At 40.2% G+C, this 15,386-nt stretch overlaps 2 protein-coding genes across 2 annotated transcripts; both read left to right on the forward strand.

The window, feature by feature from the left end:
• The first annotated feature begins 10,189 nt into the window (after positions 1-10,189).
• Positions 10,190-13,352, forward strand: LOC109627846 (complement component C1q receptor). Its single transcript, XM_020084666.2, has one exon. It carries the CDS (start codon positions 10,460-10,462, stop codon positions 12,164-12,166), a length of 1,707 nt encoding a protein of 568 aa, XP_019940225.2. The 5' UTR covers positions 10,190-10,459; the 3' UTR covers positions 12,167-13,352.
• An 81-nt stretch (positions 13,353-13,433) lies between these two features.
• Positions 13,434-15,138, forward strand: LOC109627995 (thrombomodulin-like). The gene has a single exon (XM_020084845.2). The coding sequence runs from the start codon at positions 13,548-13,550 to the stop codon at positions 14,634-14,636; it is 1,089 nt and encodes a 362-aa protein (XP_019940404.2). The 5' UTR covers positions 13,434-13,547; the 3' UTR covers positions 14,637-15,138.
• Positions 15,139-15,386: the final 248 nt, after the last annotated feature.

A 15,386-nucleotide genomic window follows, 5' to 3' on the forward strand; every position in this document is an offset into this window, starting at 1 on the left:
TGGATGGACATTCTGGTGGGCCTCAACATAACAAAGTAGATGGTATATAGTTTATTATATTATTCAAAGCATCACAAATCTAAGTTGCCAGTACAAAGACAACTTTGTTCATATAAGTAAAAGTTCCCCCAAACACTGAAAACCCTGAGGGATTACAGTGACTCCTCCCTTTCTTCTATGTAATTTTAGTCCCTTATATAATCGGGATTATCTGTCCCTGGATTATTTTACATATAGTGGTTTACCTTTGAAGAATTCTCTGCAGCGTGTGATGATTGACAAATGATGGGGTTCATTATATTCCAGAGATGACAATTGTAAAGGTTAAACCTGCTTGTTCATGTCCATGTGCTTGTTCATGTGAACTGCAGAGTTTAGTTTGCATAGGTATGAGTGCACACATGTTCTGTGTGAGATTCCACTTTATGCAAATCAGGGAGAGCTGCATGTGCTTGCCTTGGCCTTAGCCAAAAACACGGTGACGTGAAGTGCTTAAACACAAAAGACTATTTTAATGATAAAACCACAGAGCAAGTGCATTTAGAATGTATCCAAAGCCACCTTTGCTACTTTAATTATATACATAAAACAAAACGTTTGTTCTTGGTTATCTTTTATTAAATCATGAATTGTTTTTTGGTGTAGCATGCATTAAACCAGTCAGAGGGCCATCTCCCCAAAATCTTTGAATCTTGAAAAAAATCTCTGAATCTCCAATGCATCTGCACTCAGGTATTATATTTTTAGATGTCCTTAGTAGAAAGAGAGAGAACACTTTTCTGCAAATGGGAAGCACTTTATATTTGTGAGCAAGCAGACAATCTGTGTGTAACAACACATACACTTTCCTCATGGACTGTAAATTAGGAGCTGTCAATCATGACTTTAACTTTTTAGTGTGTTTAATAACTCATTAAAACCAAACTTACCAGAAACCTGAAAACAAAAACTACATCAGTATGAGAAGAACTACTCAATATAAAAGAGTTTAAGTTTGGTCCATGTCCCATACAATAACATAGAGGAGGCAGGGTTTATCACTTATACTGCAGCCAGCCACCAGGGGGAGATCAAGAGGATTTGGCTTCAATTTTGTGGTGTTTTCATGTCATCTATTGTTATATAAAGTGTATACTAGCCTGATAATACACCTGCCTTAAGACCAACTTCTGCTGGACAATGATGCAGTTGTCTTCTGTTGCCTCAGATTATCAACGTGCCACCACTATACCTGACCATACCTCATATTAAGACCAACTTGCCACTGGAGATTAAATGTACCCAATGGACTGTAAGACTGTTTCAGTTTGATAGTTGCGTCTTGCTTGACACAGTGGGTGTAGGGACCAAAATGGGGACCAATATATTTTTTACAAGATAGCATTTTGTGTACTACTGTACCATTTGTGCCAACAGTGTGTTAGAGCACACAATTTCCCCACTGTGGGTGAAAATCAAACAAAAAAGGGAGAGATGAATATCAGCATATTTAATTATGGTTTGAATAAAATCATTACAGAAAGCTGTACAGGTCATGGATACTGTATGTGTGTATTTAAACATTTTCCTCAAAGCGAACTTTTCTTCTCTGGGCCACAGAAGAATTGCCACAGATCTGTAGGGGTACACATGTGTTACGCCGGGCTCTGAGGCCGCAACAACACAGACAAGGCAGCGTGATGTAGCGAATTACAATATGGTTTATTGGTTTAACATAAACAGAAATGAGCGATGGAGTGTGAAAGTGAGCGTCAGTAGTGTGTGAGGGTGTTTGAGTGCTATGTAGTATGTGTGGTGCATGTTGTCAGGTGCAGAACATAACAAAAGTAGATGCAGCAGGATGGAGATCTCAGGGATGAGTGAGAGAGAGCAAGACAGCCCACGGCAGGGGGTTTATAACAGCAAGCCAATCAGGGAGCCATGCACAGGAACTTCCAGCCGGCTAACAATCAGCAACCTGCAAGACACACCCACACAGCATACACACCATACACAGACAGGACACAGACATGGGCTGGGGCCGTAACACCCCCCCCCCCCCCCATAAAGACAGGGTCCCACACGGAACCCTGGCAGCCCAAGAGGTAGAAGGGAAAAGGACAAGGGAGCAGACGATACCTGAAACAAATAAAACAGACACCAATATGAATATACAGCAAACAGATTAATCACATGGAGCCCTTGACAAGGCGTCAGCTACCACATTGTCACAGCCCTTGATATGGCGGATTTCAAGGCAAAATGACTGCAACAACAGGGCCCACCGAATTAAATGTTGGTTCGGACATTGCAGTGAACTCAGAAATGTCAAGGGGTTGTGATCTGTGAAAACAACAACAGGTCCAGAACTAACATAGACACTGAAATGCTGCGAAGCCAAAACCAAAGCCAGTGTTTCCTTTTCAATAACAGAATAATTTAACTGATGCTTATTAAAATTCCGTGAAAAAAAACAAACAGGCTTATCCACTTCCAAGTCATCAGGTTGCAGCAACACTGCTCCCGCCCCCTACATAACTGGCATCTACCTCAACTTTAAAGGGCCTATCCCACAAAGGAGCAGCCAAAACCGGAGCATGACAAATAAGGGCCTTCACATTCTCAAACGCAGACTGACACTCAGAAGACCAGTCAAACGTAGTTTTAGCCTTCAACAGGTTAGTAAGAGGGGCAACCACAGTTGAAAAATTACTACAAAAACAACGATAGTACCCAACGAGCCCCAAAAACCTCATCAGTTCTTTCTTGGTTGTAGGAGGAACATAGTTATCAATAGCTTGCACCTTTGCTCTCACAGGACAAACTCTACCCTGACCCACCACACGACCAAGATAAGTAACCGTGGCCTTCGCAAACTCACATTTGGCCAGATTCACAGTTAAATGTGCGTGAGCCAAGCGGTCAAACAACTCGCCAATGCGGTCAAGATGGACGTCCCAATCATCTGAGTAAATGACAACATCGTCTAAATACACTGAACAACCTTCCAGATCTCCCACAACCCTGTTCATCAGGCGTTGGAAGGTCGCCGGCGCATTACGCAAACCAAAAGGCATGACTGAATAGGAATATAAGCCTGTGGACCTTGAACAAATCAAATTTGCTCACAAATTTAGCTGACCCAACCTGGTCGACACAATCCTCCACACGAGGGAGGGGGAAACAATCAGGTTTTGTGACACTATTTACTTTACGAAAGTCTGAACAAAATCTGGGCGTGTTATCCGACTTTGGAACGAGCAAGCAAGGCGAGGCCCAAGAAGAGCAGGACGGCTCCGCCATGTCATTCTCCAACATAAACTTCTACCCCAATGGTGGTCTTCAGCAGTGGTGTTTGTGTTAATCAGTTGTACTCGTGATGCAGTCCGTCAAAGTGCTTGAGCAATGTCACTAAAAGTCACTCTCTTACTGCTGACAACCACCTACATGCTTGTAACTTCCCCTATGAAAAAGAAGTAGGCCTTTGTGTAATCAATGATTGATGTGTTGGAATCTCATACATTTAAACTCCTGTCCTTGAAAGACTGGCTCATACGTTTGAGAACAAAGTGCAACTCTGTTGATGACAGACTGCATATTTGAAATGGCTCCAAGTGATAATTAGCTTTTTCTAGTTACCTTAAGATTATTTGCATAAACGTTACAGCCTTCGGGTCCATTTTGAAACTTAACTCATCCCAAGCTCTCTAAGAAGATAGAAAGACAAAGAAAAACTCAGACATAGAGTCTGTAGCTATGTTGGAGAGGTTGCACCAAGGCATAGAGCTGGTTTATCTAAATGCTAAATGCTCACAGTACCAATAACGTTCACTGTATTTTTTTTACATTTACATTTTTACATTTGCTCATTAGCACTGGTGAGAGTAATAGCGACACTAAGAGATGAGTCAGGGTCCACCTAAATATAAAGATTGATCCTGTGGAGACTATCAATGTAATCAATCCAATAATAGTTGAGACCTGTCAATCTAAACCAACACTTCATTGTGATCCTAAAAAAAATTAGGGTGAGAATGTCTGCACCATATTTCAAGGCTATCCACTCATCATTTATATTTCTGTCTTGACCAAGGTTGTGGACTGAGCAACTGCTAGCATTGCGGAAAACTTAAAATGGCTTTCAAGGATTGTGACTCAGATTATTGGAAAAGTAGTTCCCTGGAATAGCTCTGATGATGTTTGCACATTGCACAATTACACATTGTACAACAAAATGCCTCCAGCAGTGGAATGTCTGTGAGCCGATGCTTGAACTGATTTTGATGACAGATGCTCAGTTCACTGGAAGATCTCAAAACCGGATCATTGTGTGATGATCATTCGCCTGAAAAAAAACAAATACGTAAGTGATCTTCTTTCTCTTCCTCTGTCTGGGCTTGATTTTTCTACCTAAATTCTACAAATAAACCAGCTGTGCCAAAACCTGGATTATCACTGGTTTAATGCCAATAAATAGTTTTTTTCCATATTGTACTTTTTACTTAACCACAATCCATTTCACAACTTCCTGGCCTAGTTGCAGCTGCTCATCATGCTCACTCACGTCCCTGCCTTATCCTGAAATGGAGACGCTTGAAACAATACCTTCCATAAGGTGTTATGAAGGTGCTGAACCTCCATGAGAAATGGACATACAAACTTTACAAATACTACAACATACTGTTCTGAGCTCAGGATGTTTTCTGCTTCCTTACTGAGAGCATACAGCAGTGTGCTCACTTAAACTGAGCCGTTCTGTTTCCACTGGTTTCTCAAAACAAAAACTTTCCCGTGGTTGAAACTTTGCCATCCTAGACCACTTCTGACACCATGTAATAAACATGTTTGTTTATTCTAAAAAATAATCAGAGTTGACTTTTACAACGCTGACTTTTATCGACACAGAGTTCTCTCAACACCTCAACACATGCTGGAAGACACATCCATGCAGGACTGACATGCACTTATTTTTGTTGGAAATTAATCTTATGTTTCCTTAGAGATTCCATAGAGTTTGGCTGTATGTGCGTGTGTAAGAGAGTCTGGTGGAGCGTGTTACAACTGCTACTTCCTGTGATTGAAGTTGGGGTGTATCCTCCCTTTTAAACAAATACAGGAAACGTCTGCATGATGTACTTTACAACAACACAGGGCACCTTAACAAACAGCTCTCTGTTGATTTGTGATTGCACGGAAAGTTTATCTCATTATATGAAGCCTGCTCAACAGTACCATGCTCAGTGTAATGGCCTTAATATGAAAGGAGTCATGTCTCCAAAGTATGAGTTTATTGCAACAAACTAACCAGATGAGAATAAATCAATATTAATATTTATATATAGTACTATATTATATTTATAGAGAAACTACTTTGTACAATTATCTCTCAAACACAGTCAGGACAGGTTATCCTTATCAGTTTAAACACACTCGCACACACACACACACACACACACACACACAAACACACACACACACACACACACACACACACACACACACACACACACGCACACACACACACACACACACATATGCTATAATGCATTCCCTAGACCTTTACCCTAACCTTAACAATGACAACATTTCATGTTCAAGTTTTTCAGCAAAATTGTCCCATTGAAATTAAGGATTTTTTTTTCAACTCTTTAAAAACCTTCAGCTCCTTGAACTATACCTATTTCTTCATACTTTTACTGTAACCTTTCTCAAACACACAGAGAGAGCTATACAAGTTTTCAAAGCAATGTATTTTTGTTCAAACTTCTTATTTTCCAATATATTTCAACTTTCACTTAAATTTAAATTATTTTCGGTCTTCATCTTCTTTACACTACACCAACATAACATCCCAGGTTTTTTAAGTCAAGCAATGCTTTTAAACCTTTTCACTCAATTCAATCCATAATCATCAGTCTTTTATGCAAATTCAGCAACACTGCACAAACTCCTGATCTTCCAGAGAAACTTTCTCCATCTTGAAACATATGAAACATAGTCCCTTAACATTGGAAAATCTAAATCTTGGTTGTACCTAATGCTGCAATATTGAAGCAGGGGTTTTGTCTGATTCCTTCCCTCCATCAAGATCAGTGAGAATAGGTTGTGTAGTTTAATCCTGTTTCCAAATAAATCAACAAACAAGAAAACTAACCAATTAGAAGGGTGCTCGGAGAAGGGATTAGTCCATCAAAACTTACCTTCTGCCCTACCTCAGAAGGTTAAAGTCAAATTAATACATTCCACTAGGTTTTACCAAGACTGGTTCAACAAACCTGATAATGTTGATGGAGCTGTCAGTCATTTGCAAGCCTGTTCAAGTTCACAATGGTTCAGTGTACAGAGGTGTAATCTAACCACATGCTCTCAGTGAAGGCACCTCTTAAAATGGGTCTTTACTGAGGCTGAGGCATGTTGCTAATCCGGCTGGTATTCCTCGATAGTATGTTTTCATTTTTAAGGGCAGTGTATGCAGTTTTAAATTGGTGTTAGCACAAATGAATGCTTATGGCAGATTTTATCAGCTAGTAACCTAATAAACACAAAATTCCCTTACATGGTTAAAATGCTGCAGCTGCTGCAGCTTGGAATCCTGCAAAAGGGGTTGTTAAAATCTTCTTTATGGCTATTTATCATGCACAAAGCTTTGGTCCTGTTTACTGTGGCCCCAGACACACTGCGTTGGCAGTGGACTTGTTACAGTTGCACTGTGATCACACTGTCACCTCAAAGTTTGAGAACAATCTGCTCACCCAAACCAGTTGAGGCATATGACCACATTGAGTTTGGTTCTGCTGGTTAATGGGGATTTTTTTTCTTACTGCAGTGTTTGCTTGTTGTGAGAACTGGTGAACTTCTCTACAATATTGAAAGCGCTTCACCATATATAAAATGCCTTAGGATAATGTATGATTTGATTTGATTTTAAATACATTCAAATTAAATTGAACCCCATGTTTACAGTTTGCGAAGACATTTCAGGAATTCAAATCCAGTTAATAACCTAAAATGTTATTCAGGCAAGTGGAAACGTAAAAACAAAAAAAGGAACTATATAAATTAAAACTTTCCTGTGGCAGTAAGTAATTCTTCATACTGAGTTTTCTTATTTTGTAATTGTTTTTCCATTTGTACAACAAAGATCCTAAAGTGGTCATCAAAACTAGAAAAGCGCTATACACATTTCATTTAGCTGACGCTTTTATCCAAAGTGACTTACAATATGTGCATCCAACATGGGGGAACAAACCCAGAACAACAAGAATCAATTACAGTTTTTTACAACCGCTATGACCCGTTTGTCAAAACCTTAAACACTTTTACAAAACTGTTAACGCACATCACACCTGAAACACACAATACCCCAAACAGTTAATTTCAAACACAGACACATACTTCCAAAATTAGACTAGAAAATCTCTCCTGCCGAGACATTTTGAATGGGTGCCTTGTGCTCGTTGCTGCTTCGCACAGAGAGACACATATTATCCAGGTTTACATGAAATCCAATTTCAGAGAGACATTTCGTTTACTGTAAGAGGAAAGAGATAGACCCTGAGAGAGAGAGAGAGAGAGACGGTGAGAGCGAAAGACATTTCCAAAAGCTGCTTGATTTTATAATCATGCATGATCCAGGTCGGTGACAGAGAGACTTGACCAATTTCAGAGAGACAGAGAGAATCCATGTTGTAAGGTCTTATCACCATCCATGGCATTTCATTTTTAAAATTCAGCCTCCTTCGGGCTTCCTGGTAAGGTCTTGTCATTGTCACATTATTTTCAAAATATAGGCTCTGTATAGACTTCCTGATAACATTCTATTAAAATGGGGGAGGGTTGTTTATTTTTATTTTCAAAATAAAGGCTCATTACATAGTCCTGGTAATATCCAGTTACAATGGGGGGGTGGGGGTGCTTATTTTTATTTTCAAAATTGAAGCAAAATGTCCCACCCTCACTCAGTCTTGAACCCAGACTTACGTCACATTGTACAAGTGCCTTAACCACTAGGCCAAAGCAGAGCATGGTGAAAAATTTGAAATTAGTAAATTTAAAGAGGAGACTTTCCCTCTGTCAGTATATGGGGTTGCTATGGTTACTCACTGATTTGATGAGAAACACCTTTTGTCCCCTCATTTTAGAGAGCTGAACAAGCTTCATCGACATCACAGCTGATGTCTTCTCTGGCCAGGCATCTTGGGAAGCATCTTTTTGGCAGGCCTTATCCAGCCCTGGCAGTTGTCAGCTGTGATGTCCTGGCATGCAGCAGCCATTGCATCCAGGAGGGACATTTGGTCAAGTGGATGGTAAGTAAGTAAGTAAACTTCCTTTATTGATCCCACAAGGGGAAATTCTTTTTACACTCATGTTTTTCATTTTATACATGCATTAACCCACAATCCCACACACACACAGAGGGCTCAAGACATGCACATTATGGAGAGAGATGGTAGAGTGATGGGCAGCCCCAGGAAAAGCGCCCTATGAGCAATTGTTGTGTGTGGGACCAAAAAGAGGAATCTCAATCTCTATACATGTATACTTTTATAACTGGTGTGACAATATCAATCTTGAATCTTGAATGAAGTTTACAAAAGGCCAAACTTTATTTCATCACCCTGTGCCTGTAGCAAGGCAGTATTGGAACAGAGTTACTACTCCCCCCAATGGATTAGTAGGATAATACTGTACTACAGGGAGCTGGAGTTCTACAACAAAACAATATAACAATGTGATCGACCGCTGAATGCGTCATAAATTTAGATCAGGCTACATTGAGAATTTTAGATCCCATGATTCCTTTTTTAAAATCCCTACGTGCTTATCAATAAGTATTACTACCACAGATATATTAAATGTTTCGCCGTTCGCAGTGTTTGAAATTCTCTGTCCATAAAGAAGAATTTCTGAACCATAGCCTTCACTCAGAAGCAAAAATCAATCTTTTCTGTGATCATATTACCCGGTGACGATTCTTTGAGTTCATAATTCTCCTATATTTCTTAAAATCTGTTCTTTTATTTTGAACAAGGCACTTTGAGCTGCATTTCTTGTATGAAATGGTGCTATACAGATGAAGATTATTATTATTGTTATTATTATTATCATTAATAATAATAATATAATTGTAGTAGTAGTAGTAGTGTGAGAGCATGTTAATTTCAATAATAAAATGAAGGTTATTTAAAACTTTTGATTGATAGTGTATGGAAAACCTCACACAACATTGGACACATAACGTGTCATTATGTGAGTTCTCTTTGGTGCTTCTTCTAAAAAACAGCCTGACCTGATATTCATCTTGTGTTTTACTGTGTCCTGGAATATATCTGCAGATTCATTTTTTGAAGTAGGCTCTATTTACTACCTAAGGTTGGAGAGTGTCTTTCTCTCTTTCCTGTGATTGTAGTTGGGGAGTACTTCCTGCGTTTAAAAAAACAGGAAATGTTTTTTGGATCACATGAATGCCATTGGCGCTTATTGCACCCAAAAGAGTACACACAGAAAACACAATTTCACAGAAATGTGTCTATGTTGCAGTGTGAACTCTCATTGTAAATCAGTTATCCTCCCGCTCATAGCTGCTGTTTCAGTCCTGCCGAAGAGAAGAATACAAAAGAGAGGAATCTCACAGTCTGAATGTCAAAGCATTGATTCACATAATGGTTGGAAAGTGTATCTATACATTAAGTTTTGGATGTATGTTTTTTTCATTGGAAAATTCAATTGTAGTTTGCCCAAGATTTTACATTTTGGTGTGAGTGAACATTTAAACATTATTTTACAAAGTGTATTCATATATATATAGAGAGACTCCAAATACTATAATTCCCACAAGGAAGGTTCTGTATCACTCTGTGTGCAGTCCCCTCATATTTTATTATACTATAAGAGGCACTCCCAGAAATTAACCAAAAGGTTTTTTATCTTTACTCCTGATCACAACATTAAAGGCAGTAACATCACAAATTAAACTCTAACATGCCTGTACAAACATGAGGTTATAAACAATTTATGGATGATTATCATATTAACACTACCAATATAAATAATAATGTGTACGTCATGGGTTCATTCTCTGCAGCAGTTTTTGTAATGTCACTGCGTCTCTGAGGCTCTGACCCCTGCATGTTCATGTATTGTGAGGCACCACAATTAAGGGAGTCAGCTCAACTGCCTGGAGCCTGCTGGGGCCGGAGACATCTGGAGAACCAGTCATAACACGGCGGAGCCTGCCATTGTTATGTGCTCAAAAGCGGAACTGGTCTGCGGGGCAGAAAGAAAGGACCTGTGACTGCTGCTAAACATGATTTCCGTCTTCGGTTTGCGCTGCAAACAGGAAACTGGAGCTTGACGGTTAGTCTCAGACCCATACCACTTGTTTTTTGGGCTACGAATGGACGACCATATAGTCTAATTTAACCCCAAACTCGCAGGGACCCTCTGGATATCAGCTATTTCGTTTATCATTTTGAGAACTATGTTGTGGATTTTTCTACTGCAGCTCATCCACAGCGTGAGAGGTTTATCTGGAGATGACCATGAGACTCTGTGTACGTCTAACACCTGTTTCACCCTGCATATGGACAATGTGAGATTTGCGACGGCCCAAGAGAACTGTGACCACAACGGAGGTTATCTGATGACGATCAGAGACCCAGAAGAAGAGGATGTGCTGCGCATGGTTCTCTCACAGATCAAAGGACGTGAGGACAGGACACTGAAATTTTGGATTGGATTAAAACTGAACAGAGGGGACTGTGTGTTGGCTGACAAGACTCTCAGGGGCTTCAAGTGGATATCAGGGGAGGAAGAATCCGAGTACTCCAAGTGGGGAGAAGAACCTATCTCCACCTGCACAGAGAGATGTGTGAGGGTTAATTACATGCGAGTGGGTCAGAACCAACTGAAGTGGAAAGCTGGAGCTTGCAAAAGTCTCGCTTTCTATGCATGCAAGTTTTATTTTAAGGGAATGTGCAAACCTTTGGCTCTGATGGGGTCTGGGGAAATAACCTACACAGCACCCTTTTCAGAAAGGCCAGAAAAAAGTGAAATGAAATCATTTCCACTGGGAACTTATGCTGAAATTATGTGCAGTAACCAACAGTTTCACTACTCTGTGTGCATGGGGTCAGACGACTCTTATCAATGGACAGTCCCTGGTCCATTTTGCAAAACAGGAGAGCAGAATTGCACAGTGAATAATGGTGGATGTGAAGATACCTGCCATCAGAATGGAGGGGAAGTTAAATGTTTTTGCAGAGAAGGTTACGACCTGGACGAGGATGGACTCTCTTGCAGGAAGAAAGACCCGTGCAGCGTTGCTACATGTGAGCATCTGTGTGTGATGGAGGAGTCTGGATATTCCTGCAAATGTCCATATGGGTTCAAACTGGATGAAAACCAGCGCAACTGCTTTGACATCGATGAGTGTCAGTCCCAAGCCTGTGAGGATCATTTCTGTGTAAATACACAGGGAAGCTACACATGTGAGTGTAAAGACGGCTATGAAATGGTTGATGGTAAATGCACTGATGTGGATGAGTGCGCACAGTCAAGATGTGAGCACGACTGCTTGAACAATATTGGATCTTTTTCCTGTTTCTGCAATGAGGGTTTCACTTTATCCCCGGATGGTCAGTTATGTGTAGACATAAATGAATGTACCAGTAGTCGCTGCCAGTTCATGTGCATCAACACTGCCGGCAGTTTCTCCTGCTCGTGCCCATGGGGCTTCCATCTGGAGACTGACGGATCAACCTGCGCTCCGGATGTGTCTGAAACATCAGCCGCTCCATCAGGTGAGCAAGCTGCTGAGGGGACACTTGAGAACTTCACCTGGTCCTTGATGAGAACCACAGTGGAGCTCCAGCACCAGTCCCCTCACACTGACCCACCACTTCCAGACCTGGTGAACGTTACACACAGCGGACAGCCGAGCAACGTGTCCCTGACGCCGAGCTTTGTTAAGACGGTCAACACAAAGGTCATAATCTGCGTCCTCGGCTCAGTCATCCCTCTGCTCGTGCTCGTCACAGTGACGTTAGCTATCGCAATATTTCGATGCAGTCGCTCCAAAAAAGAAGCCAAGAAGAAAACAACAACAGATGGTTACTGTTGGGTGTCATCGGGTCTAGATCCACGTCTAGAGAAACTTTACGAGTCCATCTCCACTGATGACCTATGACCTCATGGTTTCGGAGGAGTATGCACAATGTTTATTTATCTAATTTATGTCTTTGCAAGTTATGTAAGTTAGGCTGTATGTTGATATCAAATGATTACATATCGGATCACAAATCGGAATCTAATCCTGGGTCACAGGTAAAAAGACGTAGAGAAGTAACCATATCGAGAGGAAACAAGTGGGGTAAAAAGAAAAATATAAAAAACACGATATGTAAATACATGCAGATTTTGCTTTAAAGGAGATGTGAGGGGCTCTGTATTGCTAGACTGACTGTATGTAGAGATCTGATGGATTGCTTTGGGTGTTTCCTGTTTCTTTTCTGACATGGTTAAAATGTACATATGTTTTTAACTGAGATGACTTAATTCAATTTCAAGATCAGTGTGCTTCTTTTGAAGTATGTCTCATCATCAGCAGCCACATTTCCTGCTATTTTACATGGTTAAATAATGTGTGTACTGTTCCCTAAGCCTGTGGTCCCCTCCCAGCCCAGCAACAGTGGCATTGTTCAGATGATGGACACAGTATGTCCAAGCTTTTTAATTCATATCATAAAGCAGTGGTGGGAGAATCAATCTAATCTTTTACTGAAGGAAAAGCAGCTTCAATTAAAAAAATGTTACATTGTAATTAAGAATAGAGGTATGAGCAAGAATTATTACAAGAAATAATAACAGCATTACAATAACAGGTTTTATTTGTATTGCACTTAACAAAATGAAAATGTGCCTCAAATTCATATGAGATGTTATATTTACTTTTTTGTCAAAATGCTTATATTTGGAGGAATCCCCCTGTCATTGTTATATCATCATCTGATTGGCCATTCTCACTAAAGCATTATCATGTAAGCAGTACATTATTGCTGTAGCTGGTTGAGGTGACAGTAGAAGTTGAATCTAAAATTAATAGTTATAATCTATAATGTTTCTATTTACAACTGAAATGTTGTTCAGAATAGTGACAACACATGAAGTAATTTGTAAATATGCATTTACGTTTATACCCATAGACAATCAAACACGTATTACTTTCTGATTGGAGGATACACAGGTGAATGTGTTGGTGTAAAATCAAGAGGATGCAAAGATGAATACATGCTGACCATCAAACCTGTGTATGTTGTATAATATGAAGTCATGTTATGAGATGAAAAACTAAAATAAAAATCTGTGATCTGGAATATGAATCTGTCTCTATATTCACAGACTCACTGAACCCTGCAGTCGAAGTTTATCTCAGTTCCTTCCTGTCTTTAACTCAGAGGGGTGTAGCTTCCTGAGTAACCTGACACCGAATCTAAGTTGTCAATGCCTTTAGTCCGGCTACATTATAGGATGATCTTCTGTGCGACATCACTGTCTTCTAGATTCTGACAATGACAATGATTATTTTAATGTCCATTATTGTTTTATTGTCTTTTAAGGCAGAGTGTGGAATGAAGCAGGCAGGCATCTGTAGGCTTGTTTGTACTGGTGGGGACTGTATTACTGTTAACCAGGACAGAGTGGACTTCAGAGCAGCTGAGGCAGCATGTCGCGATAGGAGCGGAGAACTACTGACGCTTCGTCCTGAGACAGATGAGAGCATCCTCCACACTTTGAGTCAGGAGTTGTCTGGAAACTTCTGGATCGGACTGCGTTTACCAACTGGAGCATGCAGCAACCTCTCATCTCCACTCAGAGGCTATGAGTGGATCTCTGGTAGCACGCTGAGCTTCATCCCATCCCCCGACACCTGGAGACACAGCACCGAAGTCTGCTTTCCTCACTGTGTGTCACTTTCAAACGATCAAAAGTGGACAGAGAGACTGTGCTCAGAGGAAACTGATGGATATCTGTGCAGAACACAGCACAAAGACGCGTGCCTGGCACAGGAATTATCAGATCCAACTGTTTTCCAAAGCTCTAAAGGCTGTTCAACAGGCCCTTGTGAGCACAAATGCACGGACGTGAAAGGAGGTTATAAATGCTCTTGCTCTTCAGGATACATCCCAGACAGCAAAGACCCCAGGCGGTGTAAAATGCACTGTGACAAGAGTAGATGCCCCAAGATATGTGACGGGGCAGTGTGCTCCTGCCCTGATGGCTACATCATAGACAAGGATTTCTGTGAGGACATCGATGAATGTGGGAATGGGCGTTGTGATCACGGGTGTAAAAACACTTTGGGAGATTTCGAGTGCACTTGCTCGGAAGGATTTGTGCTCGAAGGCAAATACCAATGCATCGAAGCCAAAGACAGAGAGAGTTTTTTCACCACGACTCCTGTCAGCTTGTATTCGACCAAACCTGCTGCTGATAATACCCTGAAGACTTCTCCTGCAACTGCTGGAGGGTTTCTCTGGGTATGGGTTGTTGCTGCTGTGGCTGTGGTGGTGTTAATATTTGTGGTGAGGTTTTACGTTGTGAGGCGTCAGAAGCGCAGAGAACAGTCTCCTGCTCCTGTGGATAATAACGAGTGTTAACACTGATTCCTCCAGATTAAACATTTATAGATTGGTATTTCTGTCCACTGTTTAGCCTCAATTTTATGAAAAATGCACAGTGAAAACTCGGGGAGGAAATATGTTAACATAAATACATTTTAAATGCGTGCCCACTATTGTGAATTGACTTGGCCTCTCAGTTTCACATATGCACAATAAAGTTCAGGGAAAATTCATGATTGTATTCAGATTAAGCGTATGATTATAAATATAAGCAATCTAATTTAAAACTGTCGTATATTTTAGGTTACAAATACACTGTATTATGAAAAGGAGCTGAATAAAGTGAAATCTATGTGCCATGTTTCTTTTGGCACTTAAATAGAGTAACCATTTGTATGTGTGTATATCTATTGAACTTATATGTAATATATAATATGATATGTAACAAATAATATGTAATTATAATATGGAGTATTGAAATACATGTTCTTTAACTGGAACACAGAGGGTGATAGAATTAAAATCAGAATTATTCAAACATCTCTTTTTCCTTCATCATGCATGCTCTTAGAGCGCCATCTACCGTTCTGTTCAACACACTGCAGTAAAAGGTATCACCAGTCACTGGTCTGTGTTGGTTTTAGTATTCGTTTGAAAGTAACTTAAGTAGCTTCCTGTTGAATAAACTGTTTTGTAAACAACCAGTTTTATGAAGAAAAGTTGACAAGTGGAAGACAAAATGAAAAATAAAATGACTCATGGACTTTTGAAAGGATAACTTAGTCC

This window comes from Paralichthys olivaceus, chromosome 12, assembly GCF_024713975.1.
Source record: "Paralichthys olivaceus isolate ysfri-2021 chromosome 12, ASM2471397v2, whole genome shotgun sequence".
Classification (NCBI taxonomy): Eukaryota; Metazoa; Chordata; class Actinopteri; order Pleuronectiformes; family Paralichthyidae; genus Paralichthys; species Paralichthys olivaceus.